Source organism: Suncus etruscus, chromosome 2, assembly GCF_024139225.1.
Source record: "Suncus etruscus isolate mSunEtr1 chromosome 2, mSunEtr1.pri.cur, whole genome shotgun sequence".
NCBI classification, from domain to species: domain Eukaryota; kingdom Metazoa; phylum Chordata; class Mammalia; order Eulipotyphla; family Soricidae; genus Suncus; species Suncus etruscus.
The window spans coordinates 1128059-1155793 of record NC_064849.1 but is presented as its reverse complement, the minus strand read 5'-3'; the positions used below and the strand labels follow the sequence as shown (position 1 = coordinate 1155793).

The 27735-nt window shown below is 57.0% G+C and overlaps 1 protein-coding gene across 1 annotated transcript; it reads right to left on the bottom strand.

Annotated features, from left to right (window-relative positions):
- Positions 1–1878: 1878 nt before the first annotated feature.
- On the bottom strand, positions 1879–27735 carry MSI1 (musashi RNA binding protein 1). The gene is given in 18 exon segments (XM_049767848.1): positions 1879–3545; positions 4627–4689; positions 5024–5053; positions 5055–5084; positions 5086–5213; positions 6537–6570; positions 6572–6609; positions 10281–10337; positions 11962–12042; positions 15435–15552; positions 15973–16055; positions 17098–17146; positions 21586–21678; positions 23279–23320; positions 26498–26598; positions 26723–26788; positions 27365–27405; positions 27633–27735. Coding segments are annotated over 17 exon segments (1092 nt in total). The 5' UTR covers positions 27692–27735; the 3' UTR covers positions 1879–3545; positions 4627–4647.

The following is a 27735-nucleotide window of genomic DNA, read 5'->3' as shown; positions in this document are numbered from 1 at the left end:
GAACCCAAGCGCCATTGGGTGTGACCCAAAAACCAATAGATACATACCATATATGGATGAGGAGCCCATTCAAGGACCTGAGCGTGCAAGGCAACACCCTCCCACAGTGCTCTCACGCCAGCCCCTCCAGCGGCTATTAATAGCACGGCTGTTTATTAAGCACTTACTGGCTGTTGTTTCTGGCCCACGTAAGTGACCGCTTCATTCTCTTGGAATTCTCTTTGAACTCTATTTTTAGCGGTGCACACCTGCGCTCAGGGTTAACTCCGGGCTCTGTGCTCAAGGATCACTCCAGGTTTGGCTCGGAGAACCGGATGGGGTGCCAGGGATCGAATCCGGGTCAGCCGAGTCCAAGGCGAGCGCCCTCCCTGCGGTGCCATCGCTCTGGCCTGGTCTCGACCTTGGACTCTGGCATGATTATTGTAGATGAGAAACGGAAGCTCAAAAAATGTTGGGGGGCTTAGGTGAATCCCTCAGACCTGAAGGAGAGGAGCTTGGTATGAGAACCTCGCTTGCATGTCAGCATCTGGCTGGCCACCCCACTGTACCTTTTACTTTTATTTTAAATTTGAATTTTGGGCCACACCCAGAGGCACTCAGGGGTTACTCCTGGCTCTGTGCTCAGAAATCACGCCTGGCAGGCTCGGGGGACCATCCGCCGGGAATTGACCCACTGGCTGCGTGCAAGGCAAAAAGCCCTACTGCTGTGTTATCTCTCCAGCCCCCCCCCCACTGTACATTTTATAATTTTTGTTTCTTCTTTCTTTTTCATTTTGGTTCATTCCAGTGGTGGTCAGGGTTTACTCCTGACTCTCTGCTCAGGAGCATCCTGGCAGGGCTTGGAGGACTCTCTGTGGTATCTGGAATCTAACCTAATTTTATTTCTTTTTATTTTCTTTCTTCTCTTTCCCTTTCTTGCATTCATTCATATATACATATATTTATGAAATATATATATAGATATATAGATATAGATATATATATTGGTCTTAGGGTCACACCCAGTAGCACTCAGGGGCTACTCCTGGCTCTACACTCAGAAATCGCTCCTGGCAGGCTTGGGGGACCATATGGGATGCCGGGATTCAAACTACCATCCTTCTGCATACAAGGTAAATGCCCTGGGCCCGGAGAGATAGCACAGCCGCGTTTGCCTTGCAAGCAGCCAATCCAGGACCAAAGGTGGTTGGTTCGAATCCCAGTGTCCCATAGGGTCCCCCGTGCCTGCCAGGAGCTATTTCTGAGCAGACAGCCAGAAGTGACCCCTGAGCACTGCCGGGTGTGGCCCAAAAACAAAACAAACAAACAAACAAAAAAAGGTAAATGCCCTACCTCCATACTATCTCTCTGGCCCCTTTCTTGCATTCTTATCGCATGGAACTTGCTTAGAAGGATGGGACAGTTGGGGCCGGAGTGATAGCACAGTGGTAAGGCATTTGCCTTGCACATGGCCAACACAGGACAGACCCCGGTTCGATTCCTGGCATCCCATATGGTCCCCGAGCCTGCCAGGAGCAACTTTCAAGCACAGAGACAGGAGTAACCCTAAGCACCTTTGGGTGTGATCCTCCCCCCCCCCAATAAAAGGAAAAATGTGACAGAAAGAGGAAAACTGTTCAAGAGAAAACACAAGTTTCTTCAGAGTGGGAGTAAACAGTGAGACAGAGACAAGCAAGATAAGCCTCTGCAGGGTGCAGGGTACGAAGGGGCCTCTCCTCACTTGAGCGCGGCTGAGGAGCTGAGCTGGGAAAGAAGCCGGTGGCAAACAACCAGCACCCACGGGTTTGGGGGGCCAAGGTGAATCCAGGGCAGGACCCAGGGGGTTCAGGGGACACACAGACTCAAACACACCGACCCGAATCACTCCCCAACCCAGCACCGTTTTCAAATAATTTATTAGGAATTTAAAACTGAAAATAAAACCTGGAAAAGAAGTTACAGATGTCGAGAGGAGACACCGGAGAGTGGTAGTTTGCTGGCTTCCAAACACCGTGTAACATCTTTTTTTTTCTTTTTTTTCTTTTTCTTTTTTTTTTCTTTTTTTTTTTTACAAAATTCCCCAAACAAATCAGAAAACGGAATTCTAGGACCCTGAGCCCATGGGTGGGCCCAGTGAGGGTAGGAGGGGGGGCTCGAGGGAAGGAGAGAAAAGGGAAGCTCAGTCTCTGGGACTCAGCTCAAACGTGTAGAAAAAGAAAAATGAAGAAAAAATAAAAAACAATAAAATGCAGCTTTTCTTTTATTAGGAAACTTTTGAAAGAAAAAAAAAAAGAATAATAAAAGAGAAAACAAAACACCAAAACAGAACAAAACCAAAACCAAAAACTGAACAAAAGAAAGTTCCAGAAGAGCCGCACATCTCAGTAACAAAGATTATTGCTTTGTGATCTCAGGGCTACGCGGTTAAGCACCTCACACTGACGAGTTAAAACTCTCCCAAGGGGCTTGAGGAGACGGGCCTGAGCCCCTTTTCCTTTCCAGGGGCTCTGGGGGGCTGCCTTGGGCCAATCTTGCTGAGAAACTTCAGTGAGAGAATATGGGGGTTCCCTGAGAAGCCCTTTTGCTTTCCCCTGGGGTCCACCCCTTTCCAAAGCGCCCCCCAAAGTCCCCACTCCCGGGGAGGGGTGGAGTGCTCAGGCCCGACCCCAGTGAGCGGGGACGGCCTTCAGACAGTCTGTTCCTTTCCAGCACTGGTCAGGGGGAGAGGATGCTTTTGGGGTTCTGGGGGGTGAATAGGCCCAAGGCCTTGACCCCTAGGGCCTGAGAATGGGGCCTGCTCCGGCCGTGGTCGAGGCCTGCAAGCTTACAGTAACGGTGTCTGAAGGGGGTGGGGGACGGGAGCTTGAGGGTTTGGGGGGGACCTTTGCCGGGGAGGGGCCAGGCAATGCCTCATCCCCGAGAGGTCTTCAAGAGGCTGGGGGCTTCACCTCACAGTATTTACATATGATACAGGACGGGACAGTTGCAGGCCTTCTTGGTCCGGCCTACGAGCCCTGTCCTCCTCTCCAGGTCCAGAGGTAGGGGGCCAGGCCCAGCCCACCCCCCAAGTTCTGTTCTCAGCTGGGGGGGGCCCTGGGTGGCCCCTTCCGCTCCTGAGGCCTGGGGCTTCACATTCACAAACCTAGAAATAGTTCAAAACGAAACAACGAAAAACCACAGTTTCTTTAAAAAAAATAATATAAGGAAAGAGAGAAAGGAGGGGTAGAAGCAGAATCCAAATGGGGCTTGGGGTCTCGGCCTGTAGCAGCCCCCTCTGTCCTCCCTCTAGCTAGGCACGGAGACAAAAGCTTTTGGGGACACGCTGGAGGGGGACGCGACAGGGAGGGGGACTGGCTACTCCAAAATAAATAAAAGTGGGCAGGATGGCGGGGAGCCAGGCGGGCCTGGGGAGGCGACGAGAGGAAGGTTAGTTGGGGGCCAGGGGGTGTCCGGGCGGGCGGCAGGGCCCGGGAAGTGGGGGGAGGCAGTAGTGTCGGCAGCGGCTGCGGCTGAGGTGACCCGCCCCTCCTGGCTCCCGGTGGTCCTCGGTTAGCTGCGGGCCGGAGCTGGAACACAGGGTGAGGTACGGCTGTCTCTGGCTCTCTGGCTCCTCAAGTCTCTGGGGTCCCCGGAGCGACAGGCATGATCCCTGCCCTCTCTCTCCCCCTCCCTTCTGCATGTTTCCCCTTTTCTTCCTTTTGGCCTTTCTTTTATCTTCTTTTGGCTACACTCAGCAGCACTCAGAGGTTACTCCTGGCTCAGCACTCAGAAATTAATTCCTGGCAGGAGGCTCAGGGGATACCATGCAGCATGCCGGGGTTCGAACTTGGGGTCGACCAGGTGCCATCCCTGCTGTGCTATTTGGTGCCAGCCCCCCTTTATTCAGCAGTTTTTTTTGTTTTTGTTTTTTGTTTTTTTAAAATAAATGTCCAGTGACCAGAGACAGCACACAGAGGACCCAGGATCGAAGGTAGTTTGAATCCCGCATCCTAACATGGTCCCCAGTCCCCCACCCCTTGCCTGCCAGGAGTGATTTCTGACGCAAGAGCCAGGAGGAACCCCTGAGTGCTGCTGGGCATGACCCAAAAAACCAAAAAACTATATATAATAATAATATAATAATAATAATAATAATAATAATAATAATTATAATAAAGACTCTATATCCTGGGCACAGTATATGTCATCTGGAATAAAAACTGTGGGGGCCAGAGTGATGGCACAGCTGTAGGGTGTTTGCCTTGCATGCAGCTGACCCAGGATGATGGACCTTGGGTTTTGATTCCCCCGGCGTCCCATATGGTCCCCCAAAGCAGGAGCGATTTCTGAGCACGAGAGCAGGAGTAACCCCTGAGTATCACAGGTGTGGCCCAAAAAACCAAAAAAAAAAAAAAACACACTGTGGTTTTGTGCTCTGGAAGTCTGAAGCCAGGGGTTTTGTCCTCGGCAGCAGCAGGACACGGGTGACAGGTGTGGTGTGGCCCAGCAGAGGTGCATGGTCCCCTGCCAGCAGGAAACGTCTGCAGTCTTCCGGCCTCTGGGGACCCGAGGTACACAGAGGCAGGGCACGGATGTGTTCAGACGGGGTGGCCAAAACCAGCCTCCCGGTGTCCCCCATCCCCAGTCCGTCGTCCCCACCTTCTCAACCTCCTGCCACAGTGTCCGCCTTCAGTGGTACCCGTTGGTGAAAGCTGTAAGCGATCAAGGACCCTGAGAAGGAAATCACATGATTGACTCTGGGATTTACTGAGAGGGTGCACAGGCAGATCCAGGGGCGCAGAGCAACCCGTCTCTAGATGGACCCACGCTGGTCCCCCCCTCTTTCAAGCTGCCCTCCAGAGGAGGGCCTGGAGATTGGCGGAGAGCCTGGTGAAACTCAGGGACCCCAGAGCCTGCCTCCACACAGGGTCAAGAGGAGTCGGTGGGTGCAGTGCAGGCAGGACCCTTGGCCACTCGGGCTCTCATCATGAACAACTACCCCACCCCACGGCGGAGGGGTTGCACTCTCCCGAGGTCCGACCTCCCCATCACCACCACCACTTACCCCAAGGCTGTGGCCGAAGCCAGTGCTGGGGGGCGGGGCTGGCAGCACTGATGTAACTGCTAGACCCCCGAGTCCTGGTTGGCGGCCCCATAGAGCTCAGCCATGGGGCCGGGGCTGGTGGTACCCAGGAACCCCCCCGTGCGGCTGGGAGTGGAACCTGGAGGGGGGGCCATCGTCCAGGGGTGAGAACCTGGCAACCCAGAAAGAAGATGTGAGGGTCCCGGTGCCCACACCAACCCCAGCCCGGCACAACCCCGTCCCCCCCGTCCCCTTTAGCGCCCCTCAGCCCTGACCTCCCTTGAGTTGCTGGACGAGGTTTCGCCTGTGGCCCCATCCTTTGTTTTATTTATTTATTTATTTATTTATGGCCATTATTTGTTTATTTATTTTAGTTTTTAAAACACCACCCAGCAGCGCTCAGGGGTTCACCCTGGCTCTGCACTCAGAAATTGCTACTGACTCAGGGGACCATATGGGGATGCCAGGAATCGACCTAGGGTTCATCCTGTGTTGGCCCTGCGCAAGACAAACACCCTACTGCTGTGCTATTGCTCAGGCCCCACACCCTACTGTTTTTTTTAAATCATCAACACCTTCCCAGCTCTGGTCCTCCGGCTTCTTCCTCTCCTGCTGCATCCCCAAACCAAGCACCATCATCCATGCATTTGCTGTTTCCACTTTCTTCTCTCCTTAGCCAAGATGCTCGTCTCCCTAAAGCTTGCCGAAGGGACTCTGGTGCCTGGTCCTGCACCCCCCACAGGCCCCAAGGTTTCAGGACTGGGTTTGTGTGTGTGTGTGTGTGTGTGTGTGGTGTGGTTTTTGGGTCACACCTGGCAGTGCTCAGGGGTTATTCCTGGCTCCAGGCTCAGAAAATTGCTCTTGGCAGGGACAGGGGACCATATGGGACACCGGGATTTGAACCGATGACCTCCTGCATGAAAGGCGAACGCCTTACCTCCATGCTATCTCCTCCGGCCCCCAGGACTGGTTTTACATTTTTAGAGAACTGGGTTTGTGCCGGCAGACTGTGCTCTGTGGCCCAGTGGCCATGTCAGCCTGGGCTGGCACTGGCAAGAGCGGGTTCAGGGTCTGGCATGGGGCAGGTGTTAGGTTAAAATTCTTGAAAAGGGGGGGCCAGAGAGCACAGTGGTAGAGTGTTTACCTTGCATGTGGCCAACTTGGAAAGGACCCAGGTTTGATCCCCAGTTTCCTATATGTTTCCCCAGCCTGCCAGGGACGATTTCTAAGTGCAGAGCCATTAGGAATCCCTGAGCATCACCGGGTATAGCCCCCAAACAAACGAACAAACAACAAAGAAGAGGAGCCCACGGAAGAAGTGAGTGGAAGGCCTTACACAAAGCAGACATGGGTCCCTCCAAGCCCACTAAGAGTGATCCAGTCGAGAGCCCAGAGTAAGACCTCAAATCCAAATCAATCCTAAATGAAGTTCCTGGCTGCCTTCCCCTTCCTCCAGGCTTCTCTGCCCACGCACCCATGACCCCAAGGGTCTCACCTGTCCCCCGAACCACAGCTGCTGCCTCGCCGCTAGGCCGCCGCCATGGGTCCATAAGCAGTGAGAGGAATGGCTGCAAGGGAAGGTTGGTGCCTCAGAGCTGAGGCGGGGGCCTGGGCCAGGCCAGGCCTCCCCCACCAGCAACCCCACATCTGCCAAAAAGACCCTGGATTCTTCAGGCCCTGAGACGGGATGGAGAAAGGGGCGGATGGAGGATGGCATCCATCCTGGCGATGGACCTGCCTCAGTTTCTCCCCTCGATACAGGGGAGGTCACCCTAACCCCAAAACCCATAAGCAGAGGCTAAGATACAAACAGACCACAACCAAACAGCCCATGGAGCCCAGAGGCATGGGGGGTTCTCTTCCCCAGGCCCCCCCTAAATTTCTTTCTTTCTTTTTTTTTTTTAAATTTTTTAAATTTTTTTTCCCCCTAAATTTCTATGGCAGCAGGGACTAGGGCATGTGTGCAAGGCTGGCCTATCTCAGGGTGTCCTGGACAGGGCTCACCTTTGGGCCCCTGGCAAGTCAGCCCCCTCCCCTCTCTTTACTTCTTCTAAGAGCAGGCCACCCAAAACATGGGCCCCCAAGGACCAGCCCCTCTGAGCACCACCCACTCTTGTCTGCAAGGCCTCTGAGCTTCATGGCACCTGCCCCTGGCCTTGAACACAGCAAAAGGTCCACAACAGACACACACCCCAAAAAAATCTGAGATGCTAAGTGACCTCCATGGAAGAAGGCCTCAGGGTGGTGAGTGCCCCCGATTGTTGGGGCTCAGCCCCTGCAAGCCCCTGACTGCCCAGCCTACACTACAGCTAGGGCCGCCTTCAGAGTTGACACTGGCTCTAGGGAACGAGTGTGCCAGGGCCCAAGCATTGCCCTGCAGGGTGCTTGATCAGAAACGAGCGCCCCAAAGAGGACCCCTGAAAATCCCTCCTAAGACAGAGGCAGTGAAGTCCAGAGAGAGAGGGCCCGAGAGGTACTACCGCCAAGATGCATTTTGCCTGGGCACAGCTGTGGGGCGTTTGCCTTGCATGCAGCTGACCCAGGAAGGACCCAGGTTCGATCCCAGCATTCAATGTGACTCCTGGAGTCTGCCAGGGGCGATTTTTTGTTTGTTTTGTTTTTTTGTGGGCCACACCTGTTTGATGCTCAGGGGCTACAGGGGGCTACTCCTGGCTAAGCGCTCAGAAATCACCCCTGGCTTGGAGGGACCATATGGGACGCCGGGGGGATCGAACTGCGGTCGCGATCTTTCCTTGACTAGCTCTGCAAGGTAGACACCTTACCTCTAGCACCCACCTTTCCGGCCCCCCAGGGGCGATTTCTTTTTTTGTTGTTGTGGTTTGTTTTTGTTTTTTTTGTTTTTGGGGCCACACCTGGCGGTGCTCAGGGTACTCCTGGCTGTCTGCTCAGAAATAGCTCCTGGCAGGCACAGGGGGACCATATGGGACACCGGGATTCGAACCAACCACCTTTGGTCCCTGGATCGGCTGCTTGCAAGGCAAATGCCGCTGTGCTATCTCTCCGGGCCCCCAGGGGGTGATTTCTGAGCGCAGAAATAACCTCTGAACACTGCTGTTTGAGTCCCAGCATCCAGTGATGGTCCCCCAGCCTGCCAGGGGCGTTTTCTGAGTATAGATCCAGGAGTGGACCTCTGAGCCTCTGCTGGGTTTGGCCCAGAAACCAATCAATCAATGATCAGTCAAACAATAAAGTTTAAAAAAAAAAAAACAACCAAGAGGCATTTGCCTTGCATGTGGTCAACCCAGGTTGGACCCTCAGTATCCCAGATAGTCCCTTGAGCCTGTCAGGAGTGATCCCTGAGCAGGGGAGTCAGAAGCAATCCCTGAGGGTGTCTGGAGCGATAGCACAATAGGGAGGCGATGCTTGCCTGCTTGAGGACTGACCCAGGTTTGAACCCCAATGTCTCATGGGATCCCCTGAACCCGCCAGGAGATGATTTGAGTGCAGAAGCAGGAGTAACCCCTGAGAATTGCCAGGTATGGCCCCCAAACAGACAAAAATAATAATAATAATAATAATGAGGAGCAACCCTTGAGCACTGCCAGAACAATAAAAAATATGTTTAAGGAGGTTGGAGCGATGGCACAAGCAGTAAAGTATCTGCCTTGTGCACACTAGCCTAGGACAGACTGTGGTTCGATCCCCGGAGTCCAATATGGTCCCCCAAACCAGGAGTTACCCCTGAGCGTCACAGGGTGTGGCCCAAAAATACCAAAAAAATAAGTTTAAAAGCCTAAAATTCAAGTGGAGGGACAGACCCCCCACCAAGTTCACAGCTGACTCTGACACAGGTGCCACATCCTCGGAGAAGACCCATCTCCCCTTCCTCAGGGAACCCCTTATCATTCCCTAGAACCCGTCCAGCCTTAGCCTTGTGGGGCTGCTCCCGGACCCCACGTCCCAGAGCTGGTTCACATCCCAGACTAGGCCAAGAGGTTCTGGTTTGAAGGCGATGTCAGTGTTGGCTGAGCCAGTGGTCAGGGAGCGAACTCCAGCCTCTCGCATCCCAAGCTGGTGCCCCAGGCCTTGAGATCCCCCAAGCCAGCACGGAATCTGGGAGGAGAAAACAACCTCTGCCCCCTTCAACACCCACCTACTCGGGGGGAAAGCCCTTTCACTCACCTCCAGGACCCTCGCCTCCCTTTCCTCCGTCAACCCGCCCTGTCTCTGTCACTCTACCCTGTTTGGGGGGGACCCTCAGCGCCCCCCTGGAAGGAAGAGCTCGTCTAAAGCAGCACCAAGCTCGTGTCCTCCACACACGGCCAGGTCAGGGGAGGTCTGGGATGAGGTGGGAGAGAAGCAGGTTGAATGGGGAGATCCAGGGAGACCTCCGCCTGCATGAGCAGACACCCCTCCCAGGGGTTCATCAACACCCCCATTTTCTGGCTGAGCCCACTGCGCCCCAGCCAGGGCCCAGGAGGTGCCGGGGAGGGGGGCAGCAAGGGGGATACACGTCTGACAAACCCAGGCTTTATTGCCAGTAAGTGGAAATCCTTGAAAAATGGGGCTGGAGAGATAGCACAGCGGTAGGGCACATGCCTTGCACAAGGCCAACCCAGGACGGATGTGGGTTCGATCCCCAGCATCCCAAATGGTCCCCCGAGCCAGGAACATTTTTCTGAGCCAGGAGTAACTCCTGAGTGCAGCTGGGTGGTGACCAAAAAGAAACATAATAATAATAATAATAATAATAATAATAATAAATAATAATAAATTCTTGGACAAAGAGGGGTTTTGTTTTGTTTTGCTGTTTTGGGGGGGCCACACCCGGCGGCGCTCAGGGCTTATTCTGGGGTGTGATGCTGGGGACTGATAGAACCCAGGCTGGCCGTGGGAAGAGGAGGTCTCAACAGCAGTGGGTCTGGTCTGCCATCTTATGCTGGCACGGGCAAGGGGACCTACACCCGCTCCCCTCGGTCCCCACAGTGGCCCCCTCTGCTCTGCGTGGGAGAACTCAGCCTGCACATGGCGCCAGGGCCCCGGAGGCAACTGGGTCAAGTCCCAGCCTCAGGATTTGAGTTAATAGCCTCACTGCCACTGCCTAAAGGACCGTAAGGACCCAGGCGTGGGCTGGCTGGCACCACGAGGGCCTGGGGCCGCTGCCTCGCTGTGGCTGAGGGCTGGTGGGCAGGAGGAGGGGTCCCACTAGCTTCCCCTGGGCCCCCTCTCTCTCTCTCCCCAGGAGGCCTACACGGAGCACGAGACCCGAGCGACTGACCTGTGAGCTCGGGGAGGACAGGGGCGCTCGGGAGAGGGGTCCGCTCTACACGGAAGTCTAAAATGAAACGTAACACAGCTTAGGACCATGCGGGGGCACGCTGGAGGGACGGGCCATGCAAGGGACTCAAGAACTGGGGGCGGGGAGAAGAGTTTCCAGCAGGCAAAAGGGAGGATGGGGAAGGAGAGGAAGAGGAAGAGAAAATGGGCTTAACTTATCCCCCCTGCCCCCAGTCCCCCAGTAGATATTCAAGGCTTTGAGGCTGAGCCAAACCATGTCTCAGAATCTTCGGCCTCTGTCTCTCTCTGGGACCGAGGCGGGGAGGTGTCAGGGTGCAAAGCAATGACCAGACCAAGGTTAGGGTCTAAAATCCACCGCTCTGAAGTGGAGTCCTGACATGTTTTTTTTTTTTTTTTTGGTTTTTGGGCCACACCCAGTAACGCTCAGGGGTTACTCCTGGCTATGCACTCAGAAGTTGCTCCTGGCTTGGGGGACCATATGGGACACCGGGGGATCGAACCGCGGTCCGTCCAAGGCTAGCGCAGGCAAGGCAGGCACCTTACCTTTAGCGCCACCGCCCGGCCCGAGTCCTGACATGTTTAACCCCGGCTTTCCTCAACAAATGGAGCTAACACTGCGAGGATCAGACAATATCACGTACAGAATCGGCTCGAGGCTAGTCCTGCCCAAGAGGCAATGCTGACGATGCTCAGGACAAGAGGGGAGGAAACAAAAACTAGGAAAAATAAGATCTTTGATTCGTCAAGGAAATTGACGCTGAACAGTCTCCATGAGAAAGTTCCAAGAGGCCGGAGTGATGGCACAGCGGTCAGGCGTTTGCCTTGCATGCTGTTGACCTAGGACGGCCCAGGTTCAAGACTGCCCAGGTTGGAGTCCCCTGAGACTGCCAGAAGAGATTTCTGAGTGCAGAGCCAGGTGTAACCCCTGACTGCCAGGTGTGGTCCCAAACCCAAAAATTAATTAATAAATAATTAAAAAAACAGAGGCAGAGTTATAGCATAGTGGTGGGGCCTTTGCCTTGCACGCAGCTAACCTGAGACAAATCCAGGTTCGATTCCTGGTTTCCCATATGGTCCTCCAAGCCTGCCAGGAGTGATTTCTGAGGACAGAGCCAGGAGGAACCCCTGAGCACCACTGGGTGTGGCCCCAAAACAAAACAAAACAAAAAATAAAGGAGAAAGTTCTGAACAGTTCTGGGCTTTTTGCCATTCAGGCCCCGTGTTAATTTTTTACTTCAAATTACAAAGAAAGGTGGCAAAAGCTGTGTAACCCGGGTTTGCTCTCAGTGCCTGGTTCAACCCGGCCCGTAGTCTCGGGATGCCCACCAAAACCCAGTATGGGTCGCTGGAAGGCCACCCCGAAAGCCTGATGCCCTCTTTGGTGAAAGTGGCAACTCTAGAGGGGAGTGGGGAGAAAGGAAGCGATGGGGAGACAGGCAGAAAGACGGACAGACGGGCCTAGGAGCAGGGGGAACATGCAGGGTCACGAGGGAGCCACCAGACGTGGGGTCCGGGGCCCGGGGCCCGGGGTGGGGAGAGGCTGGATCTGGAGGGCGCTTTTTCTCAGACAGGCCCTTCCTTCCGAGCCTCCAGCAGCAGGGTCCCCCGAGCCATGCACCCAGACCCCACCCCAGGAAGCAGACCGTGAAGGGGCCACTCACCGGGAAACTGGTAGGTGTAGCCGGGAGCGAGGCCTGTATAACTCCGGCTGGCGTAGGTTGTGGCTTGAAAACCGGGGTAACCTGAGGCGAGAGGGGGTGAGGGTCAGCGGTCACATCTCCAACTCACCTCTGCTCAGTGGAAGGATCTAGATCACTAAGAACAGTCACCTCAATATTCTCAGAGACCAGGTCCTGCACCAAGTCAGCCCGCATGCTTGTTTGTCTGTTTGTTTTGTTTTTGGGGCCACACCCAGTGGTTCTCAGGGGCTACTGCTGGCTCTGTGCTCAGAAATCGCTCCTGGGCAGGCTATGGGACCATGTGGTATGCTGGGGGTCAAACCCGGGTCCGTCCCAGTCGCAGTGTGCAAGGCAAATACCCTATTGCTGTGGCTATCATTCCGGCCCATCTGTTTGATTTTGGGATTTCTATCCAGTGGTGCTCAGGACTCACACTTGGCTTTGTCCTATGCTACTTGCTCTAGCCCACAGAGGAAGTTTCCACGTCAGTCTTTTGGTATATTATTTTTTTTTTGTTTTTTGGGCCACCCCCATTTGATGCTCAGGGGTTACTCCTGGCTAAGCGCTCAGAAATTGCCCCTGGCTTGGGGGGACCCTATGGGTTAGGGTTAGGGACCCTATGGGACGCCGGGGGATTGAACCTTGGTCCTTCCTTGACTAGCGCTTGCAAGGCAGACACCTTACCTCTAGCGCCACCTCACCGGCCCCGAGTCAGTCTTTTGGGACTGGAGCCGTAAATTTGGTGCTCGGCACTCCAGGTGGGCCAATCCCGGTGATGAAACTCAGCACTTACTGGGTCCCAACCTCTGTGCTGCCATTATCACCCCAGGTCTTATTTTGACTCTCAATTTTCAATAATTTTTGAGGACAACACTCAGCAGTACTTAGGGGTTTCTCTTGGTTCTGCACTCAGAAATCGCTCCTGGCAGGCTCGGGGGTGGGGGGACCATGTGATATGGAATGCCGGGAATCAAACAGAGTCTGTCTGGGGTTGGCTGATGCAAGGCAAACGCTCTACTGCTGTACCATCGTTCTGGCCCACAAAGTGCATTTTTCCTAATCTTCAGCGTACCATGTTCCAGCACCAGTGTCTTCTCCCCTCCAGTACAGTGCTCAGGATTACTTCTGGCTCTGCACTCAGGGATCAGTCCTGGCAGGGCTCAGGGGACCATATGGGATTGCCAGGGATTGAACTGAGCCTGCTACGTCAATGCACAGGTCTTACCCCTGCACGATTGCTCCAGCCCCTCTCCTAGACCCCTTCGCTTCCCATCTATCTCCTCTCCTCACCACCCCAGAACTCTTTCCATCTCTATCTTCTTCTCCCTATACTCTGGGGCCAAGCGTGATCCAGGCATTCCGCCCTTGATCTTTACTTTTCATCTAATTTCATTGCTTTTGGAGGCCAATCCTAGAGGTGCTCAGAAGCAACTCCCGGAGGTAGGTACTCTGTGATGCCAGGGATGGAACTCAAGGCTCCTGGATGCAAAAGGGAAAGTGTCCCAGTCCTGTGAATCATCTCCCTGGGCCCATGTTTAGGGAGTGCCAGGAATAACACCAGGATTATTATTATGATTGAGATAGTATTACTATTAACTAATGAGAATGCATAATTGCTAGTAATTCATTTTTCTTCTTTCATTTTGTTTTTTCTTTGGGGGAGGTCACACCGGTGGTGCTCAGGGGTCACTCCTGGCTCTGCACTCAGAAGTTGCTCCTGGCAGGTTCAGGGACCACTTGGGATGCCGGGATTCGAGCCACTGTCTGTCCTAAATAGGCTGCATGCGAGGCAAATGCCCTACTGCTGTGCTATCTCTCTGGCCCCTAGTATTATTATGATTATTTCTGCAAGACAGAACCTGTATCACTGAGCCTCATCTCTGGCCCTTTCATTTTTCACGTTCATTTAATCATTTATCGCTTCTTGGGTGACACCCGGTGGTGCTCAGGAGACCATGTGGGGTTGGGATCAAACCTAGTTTGTACCAAGCCTAGTGAACTACCTCTCTGGCTCCTGCCTCTGTGTGTGTGTGTGTGTGTGTGTGTGTGTGTGTGTGTGTGTGTGTGTGTGTGTGTGTGTGTTTTGGGTCACACCGAGCAGTGCTCAGGGGTTATTCCTGGCTCCAGGCTCAGAAATCGCTCCTGGCAGGCATGGGGGACCATATGGGATGCCGGGATTCGAACCGATGACCTCCTGCATGAAAGGCAAACGCCTTACCTCCATGCTATCTCTCCGGCCCTGTGTTTGTTTTTTAAAATGAATCAGCTAAAAATAAAAAATGTTTTCAATGTTCCAGACAAAGTGAGATAGGACAACTAACTGCAATGTCTAATTCTCACCTTGATCATGTCTAGGAGGCAAAAATATGCTACACAGAAGATTATTGAAATGGAACTGGGGATATGACTCAGCAGTAGAGCACCAGATTTACATGTGAGTGCCTGGATTCAGTCCGTGGCAACACACAGACACACACACACACATACACAAACACACACAATTACATGTAAATTAGATGAAAATGTTATACTGGGGACAGAGTGTTAGTATAACAGTATTGCATTTGCCTTGCACATGTCCAACCCAGAATGCTGGATTCCATCCTCAGCATCCTATATGGCCCCCGAGCCTGCCAGGAGCAATTTCTGAGTGCAGAGCCAGGAGGAACCCCTGAGCACCACCGGGTGTGTGGCCCAAAAAGACAAAGAAAGGGGGAGGGGGCGGAGAGATAGCATGAAGGTAAGGCGTTTGCCTTTCATGCAGGAGGTCATCGGTGAATCCCGGCGTCCCATATGGTCCCCCGTGCCTGCCAGGAGCAATTTCTGAGCCTGGAGCCAGGAATAACCCCTGAGCACTGCCGGGTGTGGCCCAAAAAACCAAAAAAAAAAAAAAAAAAAAAGAAAGAAAAGAAAAAAGAAGAGGGGGTGGGACAACAGAGTAATAGCACAGCTTTTGCCTTGCTCGTGGCTGACCCAGGGTGGATGGTGGTTCAAATCCCAGCATCCCCACATGGTCCCCAGAGCCTGCCAGGAGCAATTTCTGAATGCAGAGCCAGGAAGAACCCCTAAGTGCTGCTGGATGTGACCCAGAAAAACAGAAACAAAAAATAAAGAAAGAAAGACACATCCCACTGTCCAACTTTAGCCCTGGTGATGAACTTTTACAGTCGCTCAAAAACTGAGTCCTAGACAGGCAGGCAGGCAGGGAGACGGTGTGACGGACACACAAAGGACACGGGCTGGACTCAGTGGTGGGGAGGACAGTGCTCCTGTCCACCACCAGAGGGCAGCACCCCCGAAGCCTTGGGCTACCCTCACCTTGGCAAGGGAGGACGGTAGTAGCCAGCCTAGCCAGACCTTCACCCCAGGTCCCCCACCCAGGACTCAAGCAAGCAGACAGGGCACGGCAGCCAGGAGAGGGGTCTCAAACCCGTGAGGGCCAGGCACGTACATACCCAGCATGCCGATGCCTAGCATGAAGGCGTCCATTCCGTAAGGCATGACGCGTGACCTTCCCCGGGCTGAGCCGGTCGGCGACATTACCTCCTTTGGCTGAGCTTTTTTACATTCCACCTGCAAGGGGGAAGGGGGTCAGAGGTCAGTCCTTCGGAGGACAGTGCTACTGGACACCCCTCTATGCCATCCCGTGCCAGCTTGGGGTTCCCTCCCATACAGCACCCAAAACGTGAAAATATGCAATTGCCATGCATGAGTTGTTCATTGAATGCTTGGTCCAACCCTGTCTGTCCCGCAGGTAAAAGATGGGAAAACTAGAGTGGGGTGGCGGGGCGACACCGATATACCCCATTTGCCTCAGGACTAGGGGTGTCACTCGTTCTGACACGATGTGGCCGGTTTGGGTTTTGTTCTGTCTTGTTTTGGGGGGTCACACTTGGTGATGCTCAGGCGTTACTTCTGGCTTGGTGCCCTCCTGCCCACCCCACCCCGACCATGGGTCCCTCTGCCGTCTCCGTGGCCCCCCCCCCAGCTCACCATTTTGTTGTTGATTTCATGGAAGTGGATCTCACACACCTTCTCCACGATGTCCTCGCTCTCGAACGTGACAAACCCGAACCCTGGATGGAGGGCGGCCAGAGGGCAACAGCACAGTCAGGACCCGGTCAGAACCGAGTCCAGCTCTGCGTGCCACCCATGTGAAAGCACTGCCCACTTCAGGCATGTCTGGGAGCTCAGGAGAGGCTCGATCCCCAGGTCACATCCCACCCGGTCCCCAAAGCCCACCAGGAGCGATCCCTGAGTGCAGAGCCAGGAGTAAGCCCTGAGCGGAGCCAGGGATGTCCCCAAAACAAGAAATAAAACAAACCAATAAAAATAAAAGGGTGAAGCAAACCCCTCCCTTGCCTTTCCTCTTCCTAGGGTGCTTTTCAAAGAAAAAGGACAGACACGTATGCAGTCTAACTCCAAGGTGTACACACCCAAACAGACACACGGGTACACAACAGGCAGGGCACAGATGTGCTACATACACATCCTCCCTAAATATTTGTATACTCATATATTACCCCACAAAGGCCTCTGCTCACACAGTGACCTAGACGCCTTCACACGCACACACACATACTCCATTCCCCAGAGCCCTAAAGCACCGGGGGTGCTCCCTTCCCTGGATTGGACACTCCCACCCTCTCCTGGGGTGCTCCCTCCCCTAGCCTAGGGTGCTCCCAGAGCTGGAAGGGGATCTCACAAGGCACCACAGGCCCAGATGCCACAGGGTTTACAGTCAAAAGGCGGGAGTGTTCCCGGACTGCCCGGACCTATGCAGTGCCCCCGCCACAGGGCACCCGGCTCAGGCCCTGGTTTAGTGGGGTGCAGTAACCCCTCAGACACCTAGTGCTGGGCAGGCCGGGCCATGGCAGGGGTGGCGGGCTCAGCCAGGCTTCTCTGAACTGCGAGTCGGCAAGTTTCTAGCACAGGAAACGGAGGGACAAAAGCCTTCTGTAAGGCCAGGCCCGGGAGGGGATGCAGAACCCCAGGCTGGGATGTCAGGAGGCGAGATGAAAGGGCAGCTGTGACCTGCAGGCCTCCTGGCTGACCGTAGCCCCCCACAGCCCAGGATGGAGGGGAGGAGCGCGGTGGGGGGAGGGGGCGCCCGCTCACCTCGGTGCCGGTTGGTGGTCTTGTCAAACATCAGCATGGCGTCGTCCACCTGAAACAGAGGCTGCCGTGGGAGACCCACCGGGGCCAAGCGCTCCAGCCCAGTCCAGGAACCGGGGCCCAGCACCCCATCTCCTTGGGCCGTGCAGGGGAACCGCTGTCCAGCACCAGCCCCGAATCCTCAAATGGGCCCACCTTGCAAAGACCGAGTGCCCATCACCCACTAAAAGTCCTGGGTAAGGGCCAGAATGATAGCACAGCAGTAGGACGTTTGCCTTGCACACGGCCAACCCAGGATGGACCCAGGTTCGATCCCCGGCATCCCATAGGGTCCCCAGGCCTGTCAGGAGCGATTTCTGAGTGCAGAGCCAGGAATAACCCCTGAGCATCGAGGGATGTGGCCCAAAACCAAATAAATAAATAAATAAAAGTTCTGGGTAAGGGCCTTGGGCTCAGACACACACCAAAATGGGAGACCAGACCCAACCCGAGAGGGGGTGCAGGGAAGGTGCCAGTGGAGGAAAGATAGAAGCAGCTGGAGTAGGCCGGGGAGGACAGCCCCCCAACCCCTCTCTCCTTCTCTTCTAATTGAGGTTTCCTCTGCATAGAGATAGTAATTAAAGTAAGTCCAGTCCAGGGCCTGCGCTGTTTGACCCCCACTGACTGGGGAGGGGAAAGAAGGGGGCACAGGAAGAGGAAGGTTCTGCCTACCCACCCTGCCAGCTCACTCAGGCCCAGCCTTCTCTTCCTGCTTATCCCCAAGGTGTCCCCCCCACCCCTGGGGGCAGCCAGAGGCCACCGGCTCCCCTCTGTGCCCCTTCCCTAGGCCTCCATCTGCTGCCTGCTTGTCCTCCGGGTTCTGGGGCTCTGGCAGCTGTCTCATGGGGGGGGGTGAGCTGATCTTGGGGCACCTTGGATGGTGGCCCTGGGCAGCCACTGATACCTGCTCCCTTCCACCCCCCCAGGCTGCTGAGTCCCTTCCTCAAATAGTCAGATAATCACTTTTTTTTTTTTTTTTTGGTTTTTGGGCTACACCCAGTGGCACTCAGGGGTTACTCCTGACAGTGCACTCAGAAATCGCTTCTGGCAGGCTCAGGGAACCATCTGGGATGCTGGGGATTGAACCCAGGTCTGTCCAGAGTCGGCCATGTGAAAGGCAAATGCTCTTCTGCTGTGCTATCACTCCTGCCCCAAAGACCCAAATGTCTAAAGAAAACTTCCAGAGTGGGGCCGGAGCAATAGCACAGTGGTAGGTCATTTGCCTTCCACGCAGCCGATTCAGGACGAGCGGTGGTTCAAATCCTGGAATCTCATATGGTCCCCCATGCCTGCCAGGAGCGATGTCTGAGTGTAGAGCCAGGAGTAACCCCTTAGAGCCACTGGGTGTGGCCCAAAAACCAACCAATAAATCAATCAATAAGTAAATAAAATTTAAATAAAAAAGAAAACTTCCAGAGTTGGGGGCACGGGATGGGCTAGCCTGTTGTTCCCCACTCTCCCTCTTCCTTGTAGGCCCCTCACCTGCCAGGTGCAGACAGAAAGAGCCCCAACCAGGGGTGTGAGAGTGCCAAGCTGCACATGGGGTGTCTGATGTACCCCTGGGGACACCGGGGCTCCAGGGAGGCAGGAGGCAGCTGGGTCTCTGGAGACTCTTGGGGGGCAAATCAAACGACATCATTCCTCCTCCCAAGTCCCTCTTCCTAGAGCACAGTGCCAGCCTCATGCCCGGCCTGAGGGACACATTTTCCCAAACTAGTGAACCTGGGTCTCAGCCTCAGCACGACTGACCCCCGTCTATACTTAGGAGACAGAACTGGGGGCCAGAGCAAGAGCAAGTGGGGAGGGTGTCTGCCTTGCATGTAGCAGACCTGGGTTCAATCCCTGGCATCCCATAGGGTCCCCTGAGCCTGCCAGAGTCATTTCTGAGCACAGAGATCAAGAGTAAGTAACCTCTGAGCATCACCGTGGAGGGGGTGGAGAGAGACATAGACACAGAGAGAATGAGAGTGAAAGAAAAAGAAAGAGGCAAGGAGGACAGAACCAGAAAGGAGGCCCGAGAGCCAAACGCCACCTCAGGGCAGGACAGACCGCTCTGGAATTCCAACCCTGCTGACCGGATCACCAGGCCAGAGACTTTTCTCTCAGACTTGGGTCTGGCTGTAAAACTGGCGTCTACTTACTTCACAGAACCAGCATCTGGATACCGTGAGGCCAAGAGGCGGCGACTCCAACTGTCAGTGCCCAGAACCTCACGCACGTGCGCACTCAGACACAACACACACACAGTATTTGCTACTTGTTTTCCCCATGAAGTGCTGTTCCAGTCACAGGGGACGCAGTGGCCACTCTGGGAGCCCCAGAAGATTCTGTAAAACCAGTGGCCTCGCCCACACCCACTAGGACCAAGCCCATGCATGAAGTGCCTGGCCTGCTCTTTCTGAGGCCTTTCTGAAGGAAAGAATGAATGAATCCCTCCCTCTGCGGCCTTTCTGAAGAACTGAATGAGTCCCTACTTCTGAGGCCTTTTTGAATGAATGAATGAATGAATGAATGAATGAATCCCTCCCTCTGAGGCCTTCCTGAAGGAATGAATGAATCCGTATGCCTGAGGCCTTTCTGGACCAATTCTTTCCTCTCTGAGGCCTTTCTGAATGAATGAATCTGAGGCCTTCCTGAAGGAAGGAAGGAAGGAAGGAATACATTCATAGCTGAGGCCTTCCTGAAGGAAGGACCGCAAATCCCTACCTGACCCGCAAACCAGTCAGCCCAAACCCCAGAGCCCTTCTCTGGGCCTGCACCCCAACCCCGACCTCGAGAGGCCACCGTGCCTGGCACCAGCACACCGTACAATCAGGAAGGAGCGCCCCAGCTCTTCCCACCTGGGCCCCTAGCAGGTCTGGGCCAGGATGGAGGCCCAGGGGCTTGGCGGGGACCCCCCACCCCAGTGTCCCTCCCCCTGGGGCCAGCTGAGGAGAGGGAAGCCTGCGGCCCAGTGTCCTTAATAGGCTTTGGTCTCCATGGGAACCCGGTGCAGGGGGCTGGGGAGGGGAGAGGGAGCAGAGGAGAGGAGGGGACAGGAGGCGGCCGGCCGCTGACCAGTGGGAGCCGCCACCGCCACGTTTGGCCTAAGCCTGAGTGGCAGCCACGTCGGCTGACCATTGTCCCCCTCGGTCCCCCTCGGCCCCTCGGCCCCTCTGGCTCGGGGGTCCCACCCCCGGCCCCTGGCATTCCGGCTGTCCCCTGGCCTGGCAGCCCCATTCTGCCTCCCCCTGGCCTCCCGGCCGGTTTCACATGCCAACGCCGATTTAGGCCCGAACAAAAGACGGGCCCTGCCGGCTTCTCCTGGGGCCCGGTCGCCCTGGCAACGCCGGCCCCGGGGGCAGCGGCCCTCCAATCACAGCTGCTGGATCAGATTAGAGCAGCTCGAGGCTCGGCGCTCAGACACAAAGACACCCCGCCGGAGCCCGAGCGGCCGGCTGCTTCCCAGGGGCGCCCTTCCCCGGGGGCCGGCCCGACCGGCCGCATCCCGCACCCCGGGGCCCCCCCTGGGAGGCCAGGCCTCCGGGCGGCCCCTTCCCCGCCCGCCCAGTCACCCACACACACACACCCCTGCCAGGAGACCCTCCTGGGGGGGCCCTCTCCACCCACAGCCCCTTCCTTGGAAGGCACCTGGGGGCTGCTGGAAACCCATCCAGCCTGCAGGGCACCTAGGTGCCCGTCGCTCCAGGCCGGCCCACCTGGGCACCCCAGAGAGCTGGGCCCAGGGTGCCAACCCACCTCCATGCTCACCCACCGGCCTAGACTGTGGGCCCCTCTCTGGCCGGCGCTCACCTCTCTGGGGACCCCGCCATGGTGTCCCTGGATGGACCCTCACAATTATTTCAATGGCGAGCATCTCTGTAAACCCCATGAGGAGGATTTTGGGGAGCAGGCTACCTCCCTTTAGCCCTTCCGTGAGGCGGTCAGCAGCCACTGCACACCCGTTCCCCCCCACACACACACACACCCTGCGTCTACCCATGCAAGCGGGGTGCTGAGTGCATTCGGGAGTCATATTTATTGCTCCTTATCGTCCTCGCAAGCAAGGAGGGGGGAAGGCACAACGCCCCGTGGCCTGGACAGGTGCAAACTCTAAGAGGCCCCGGGGGACAGGGTTGAACTGGCTGTGGGAGCCAGGCCTCCCTTGGGAGAGGGAAGATAAGCAGGAGAAAAACAGCAGGGCCAGATGACAACAGGGACAGCCACTGAGAGCAGAGTGTGTCCGCTGTCCCTGGAGGGACGTGGTCAGTCTGAGGCCCACAGAGCGGACCGAGGAGCCCCGGACAGAGCTTTATTTATTCTCTGGGGGCCCGGCTCCCTTTTTCACCTTCTGCAGGAACTGAAAGAATGAGTGACCTGACAGCCGGGCACCCTCCCTCTCCCCCACCCCGCTGCTGCTTCTGTCCCGGCTGGCCTCAGCTAGGCCTCTGCCGGCGCCCCGCATTCACCCACCTTTCCGAACTGCTCAAAGTATTGCTTCACATCGTCCACTGTGGTGTTCACGGACAAGCCCCCCACGAAGATTTTCTTCGTTCGAGTCACCATCTGTTCGGGCAGGGAGCGGGAAAGGTGGGCATCTGAGGCACGTGGCCCGCCCGCCCCCCCACAGACCACCGCAGGGCCCCAGCCCCTCCTGCCAGGGCACCAGCTGACAAGCTCTCTATGGTCCCAGCCACTCAGAAAGCCCCCCCGCCCCGCTCCACCTTGCACCCCTGCCTCGTGTGCCCTGTCACATGGGGAGGCAGCTGTGTACCCCCACATCCTGGCTGGCTCCGCTCCCTCCGGCCTCCCTCCTGGACCCTGAGGGGGTGGGTCCAGGAAAGACTTTTCTAAAGGATCCTCCTTCAGAAAGGTGCCCGGGAGATTGAGCCCAGGCCTGCAGCCTGCCTTGAAGACTCCACCAGGCCTCCCAAGGCCCGTTCCAGGGGTCCCCATCCCACCCCATCCCACCCCGCCCCACCCCGCCCCGCTGCAGCGGCCCGGAACTCAACATCGCCAGTGACGTTTTCTTCATAAACCTCCCCAAACGCCACCTCGGCAGCCCCGTTTTAGGAAGAACACATGGTCCTAATTACCCCAGGAGCGCATGGCTAATCCAGGGCAATTCCCAGCCCCATCCTAACACTAAAGCACCTTCTGTCACCAAACCGCTTAATGGAATTAACCCAATTCCGACCATGTGCTCCCTGGTGCGGCTTCCTCCCAATACCTGCACCGTAATTGCTTTCAGGCCCTCTGCTGGACCCTGCCCGGGACGCCCCTTCCTGTCTCCTGAAACGCACCCCCTTCTTCCCTTGCTGCGGCCGGAGCTGGGCATGTGAGGGGCCCTCCGTGGTAGCGCCCACCAAGCCCTCTGCCGAGGAGGAAACAGACCCAGAAGAGACAAGTCGTGGGACACAGGAGAGGGGAGCCAGCTAGGGGTGGGGGTGGGCCGGCTCCCTATACTGTCCCCCTGAACTTGTGGCAGTTCTACGTGAAGATATGGCTAGTTGTCTTGGGCCCAAATAGGATCTTTGATAGAATCCCCTGGCTGGCACCCAAAATTTTGTGGGCATTAGTGCTTAACTGTCCAGAAACACAAACACACACACACACACCCCACTCTTACACATTTGCTCGAGGGAGCATGGGGGAAGAAAGTCTTGGGAAGGGCAACAAGTCACACAAGCCAAAAAAGACAACACGTAACAACAAACTTCACAGCCCCACCCCCTTCTGGAAACCTCAGTGGAGGGAACACTTGGGGTTCTTCACTGGTGGAGGGAATAGTCACATCCAGTCCTGGAGTTGACCCCAGAGGCCCTGAACACAGAGATGGGAATGCCCGAGATTGAGATTAAGACTCAGGGTCGAATCATTCTGGCTTCAGGGACAGGACCAAGGATGAAGGCTGAGGAGTGCTCCCTTCTGCCAATAATGGCAACCCTCCTCCTCCCTAGAGCAGAGCCCATGGTGTCTTCTCCACAAGGACATCAAGAAACACATCGTACACACACACACACACACACACACACACACACACACCACACACACACACACACACACACCCCAGAAGATCCAGAGGAAGCATCTTCCGCAGAAGGGCATGCTGGGAAAATCAGTGCTCACAGTAAGGAAACAACTACTTCCAGCCGCAGGCACCTACCTTAGGTTGTGCTCGCCGGGGAAAGGCCACCTTGGGGTCGATCTGCAAGAGAAGGGAGGGGAGAAGAGGCCTGGTGAGGCCACTGAGCACCCCAGGGTGGGGTGAAGCACCGTAGACTCTCTCTGGCCCTAGAGGTGACATGGAGGTGACAGACACTCTCTCTGGCCTCCAACAGCAAAGTGTCCTGCTGAAGTATTTGGGCTCCTGAGAAATGGTTGCTGGGTCCAAAATCCTCCTTCTGGGCCTTCCTGGGCTGTGCCCGAGACCTGGGCCAAGCATCTCGGGCTCCCTGAACCTCAGGGTCTCCTCAAAACCAGCCCATAAAACTCTCCATCATGGGGTCTGTCTGTGGATTCTTTGAGGCCCCAACTTCAAAAGCATTTGGTATGGTGTCTTGCTGCCAGCAAGAGCCAGAAAGTGGGAAGCCAAGTCTTAGGGCTTCGTGCATCAGGTGTGTGTGTGGGGGGGGTTTCCCCACTGGGTGACCTCCCAGGGAGGTCACTAGCTGGGCCAGTCAGGGAGGCTGACTCTCAGAACTAGAAGCTTGGAAAACAGAACTCCTTTGAGAAACAGAAAGAGCAAACCAAGCGCCACGAGCAACCAGATCTCAGGCCAAGCAGCCGGGCTGGGAGGAAGGCCGGACACAGGCTTTGGGGATGCACCAGGACAGGCCTAAGTGCGGAGGGAGGGCGGGATGGGGGCTGAGGCTCAGGAACTTTGGGCCCCCATGGCTTCAATAACTTGCTTGGCCCTCTTTTTCGTTGTTGTTTTTTAGGCCACACCTGCTGCTACTCCAGGATCATCCCTGCTGGGGTTCAGGCGACCATATGGGGGTACCAGGGGTTGAACCCGAGGCAGCCTGTACAAGGCAAACAAGTGCCTTCCTGCCGCGTGCTATTGCTTCAGTCCTTTGTGTGACCTTCTCCTAGCTTCAATTCCCTCATCCGAGAAGTGGGGACAGCCACACCCACTTTTCCCAGGGGTAGTTGTGGGAAATCAAATGAGGCCACACGGGTGTAAAAAACCGGCCCTTTCTGAAAGGCCCAGTATTGCACAAACACAGGTGCAAGGACCAGAGTGTCACCTTTGCCCTTGGCTGCGAACACCCAGAAAGGAAGGAGTGAGAGAGGGCCCGTGGGACCGACTCCAGGGCGATGTCCCCAGGCTGACACAGGCAGCAAAGCATTGGAGTCCCTGTGCTCTGTGTCTCGGCGAGAATCAGGCCCCCCGTCAGATCCCAGTTTCTGGCCATCGCCAGCAAGTTCCCCAACCAATCACAGGGAAGAACTGGCTTTTCCCAAAGTTCCTTCTGTGTAAAACTCAGCCTCGTTCTAGGCAATTTGCTCTGGCTTTCTCTGCCAGAGTGGCAAGAACCAACCTCCCCTCCGTCCTCCGGCAGAACCTGCCCACAGACCACCTCCCTCCCCAGGCCACACTGGGGTGACATGTTTACTCTCTCCCCAGGTCCCCCTGGGAACTGTGGGGGGGGGGAGGTTTGAAAAACTAAAAATTAGAGCAGCTTGCTTGCTCTGGTGCGACTTCTTCTCTCTCCCAGACACTCTTCCTTGCCAGATTCCCAGAAGCGATCGCTCGGCGGCCACCAGACCACACCTCACCACAGCCCCCCCCACCCGTACCCCGAAAGGCAGATGGTACCCAAACCGTGGCCTCACAGACCCACGCTTGCCCCATCCCTGCCACACCCCACCTCCACGCTGACTCATAGCTGGCAACATAAATAAAACCCAACAAGTAAATAAAAGGTGAAACTCAGGACCCAAAATAGACTCCCCACAATAAACCTCCCTCCCACCCCCACACCCCACACTTCCTCAGCCCGGGGAAGACCAAAATACAAAGCAAGCCCTTGCCCTTCGGGCATTCCAGAACCTCAGAAGGATGCCCAACTGCCAGTCGGGCCTCTCGTCTGCCTCTCAATTGCTCTTATCCGTCTGCGGTGCCCCCCACCCCGGCTCTCCCCTACCCTGTCCCCCTGGATCCAGCTTCCTGTGCTCCACAGAAGCCAGCAGTGCAGTGCACTCTGAGGACAGGGGATGGTAGGAGAAAAGGCAGCCTGATGGCAGATAATCACCCCAAACAATAGGCCACTGTCTGTTCCTTCCCAGGCTGGGTCACTCTGTCAGAACTGGGCAAAGTTGAGGCCCGGCCTTATGCGCTCATTACCGCAAAGCCCGAAGTAGGAGCCACCGGGCGGGCAGAGATAACAGGAACCCAGGACAGGCGGTAATTTGACAAATTCTGGGCCACAACCAACTATTGTTGCAGGTAAACAAGAGCCCGGGACTGGCCCGAGCAGGGAGGCCCAGGGCAGGGCTAGGGGGAGCGTGGGGGGTGTGGAGAGAGATTTCAGTGTCCTCAGCGCCCTGAAAGCGGGTCGCCCCACGGGCATCTCGGGAACCCCTCGCTCTGACTTTTTCTCTCTCCTTCTCTCTCTTCCTTGGGGCTGGGGCCAGGGATGGGGCCAGGGCTGGGTCGTGGCCAGCGCCCCCTGCAGGGATCTGGACACGGGGGGGGGGGGAACAGGGGGGAAGGAAAAGCCCAAAAGGTTCTTTCCAGGAGTTTGGGTTGTCAAGCCTGCAGCCTTGCTGTCCCCACTTCCCCAAATCCTTCACCCTCAGAAAGGCCAGCGACTTAGTTCCCTTCTCATAAATCAGGTTTGCGCCTTAGACACAAAGCGAGAAGCGTCTGGACCTGGGTGGGAAGTCAGAGGGAGGCGGCTGGGTGGGATTCGGGGCTGCTTTGGGGTGTAAGAGCAGGATCTGCAAAATCTCGTAGCCTGCTAGTTGGTATTTACCAGAAGTCACCGGATGGGTACCCCGAGGCCCTGACTCACCCCCTTGGGGCTCGAGGAAGGACCCAGCCCCACCCCAAGCTCCTCTGGAGACTTCCAGAGTAGTACTTAGGGAGAGTGTGTGTGTGTGTGTGTGTGTGTGTGTGGACAAGGCGCCCATCCTGAAGGGCTGAGTGTTACGGGGGTGCTGCATCCCTGTGCAAGCAAGCAAGCAAGCAGGCAGGCACATTTCTGCCCCCTCTGTCCCCTCAACTCTCCTGACAAAGTTTTCCAGTGTGGCTCCAGGAGACTGGTCCTTGCCTTCATGCCAGGCCGCCGAGGAAAGAAGAGGCCTGACCCTCTCTCCCGGCGCAGCCTCCCCTCTCGCGCCAGCCCCGGCACCCCCGGGCCCTTCGGGGGCCACTCACGGTTTTGGAGTCCAGCTCGTGCCGCGACTGGGCCAGCACTTTGTCCACTCCCGCCTGGTCCAGGAAAGTGACGAAGCCGAACCCCCTGCGCGCCGTGCCGTGTTGTGCCGTGCGTGGGGAGGGAAGGAGAGAGAGGCAGGGAGATGGTTGGGTTGAGAGGCGGCGGTGGCGTGGGGCGCGCGGGGGTGCGTTTGGGGAGGGGGCTCACCTGGATCTCTTGGTCAGGGGGGTCCCGCATCACCAGACACTCCTTCACCTCCCCGAACTGGCCGAAGTACTCGCGCAGCCCTTCTGCAACCACACGCACCCGCCTTCGGACCGGCCCGGGCCCTGCGCCCTGCGCCCTGCCCCGCACCCAGATCCGTGCCCCTCGGCCCCGGGGCGACCCCCAGCGCGGCCCAGGCGCCTCCCCGCACCCCGGAGCCAGGGTGCCCGCGCGCTCTTCCCTTCCCCGCGCCCACCCTCGCCACGCACCCCGCCGCCTCGCGCGCTCCCCGGGGCCGGGGCGCAGCCTCTCCAAAGGCCCCGGGGGGCTCCCCGGGAGTCGGCGGGCCCGGCGGCCCAGGAGGGGGGGTCCCTGGGGCGGGTGGCACGGAGCGGGGGCGCCCCGGCCCGCTTCCCGCGCGCCCCGCCGCTCCCCGGGTGGCGGGCGCCCCGCAAAAGTTTGAGCCGCAGGTGCGAGCGGAGTTGGCGCGGCGGCGGCCGGCGGGGTCCGGGGGTCCGGGGTCCCGCCGCGGGCCGCTCCCCGGGGCTGCCCCGCGCGCCCCCCGCCTCCGGCCCCGGCCTCCCCGGGCCGTGCGCGCTCGCTCCTCCGGGCGCTCTGGGGCGCGCTCGGGGCGCGCGGACCGGGCTGCGGGGCTCGCCTACCCTGCGTGGTCTGCCAGCTGAGTCCCCCGACGAACATCTTGCTGCGGGAGGGCAGGGACAGACACAAAGGGGCCGCGTGAGCGCGGGGCGCGGCGGGCACCGATGGAGCCCGCGCCCGGGAGGGGAGGCCCGGCCCGGCCCTGCCCGTCCTCCGCGGCCCTGCCCGGTCCTGCCCGCCCGGCGCGGCGCGGCCCTTCCCCGGCGGCCACGCCGCGGGGGCCGGGCCGGGCCGCGCCGGGCCGGCGGCGATCGCGGGGCGCGGGCGTACCAGGGGTCGTGCGGCGAGTCGGGGGGCGCGAGGCCGGGCTGGGGCGCGTCGGTGTCCATCGGGCCGCGGGCGGGCGGGCAGCGGGCGGCGGCGGCGCTGGCGT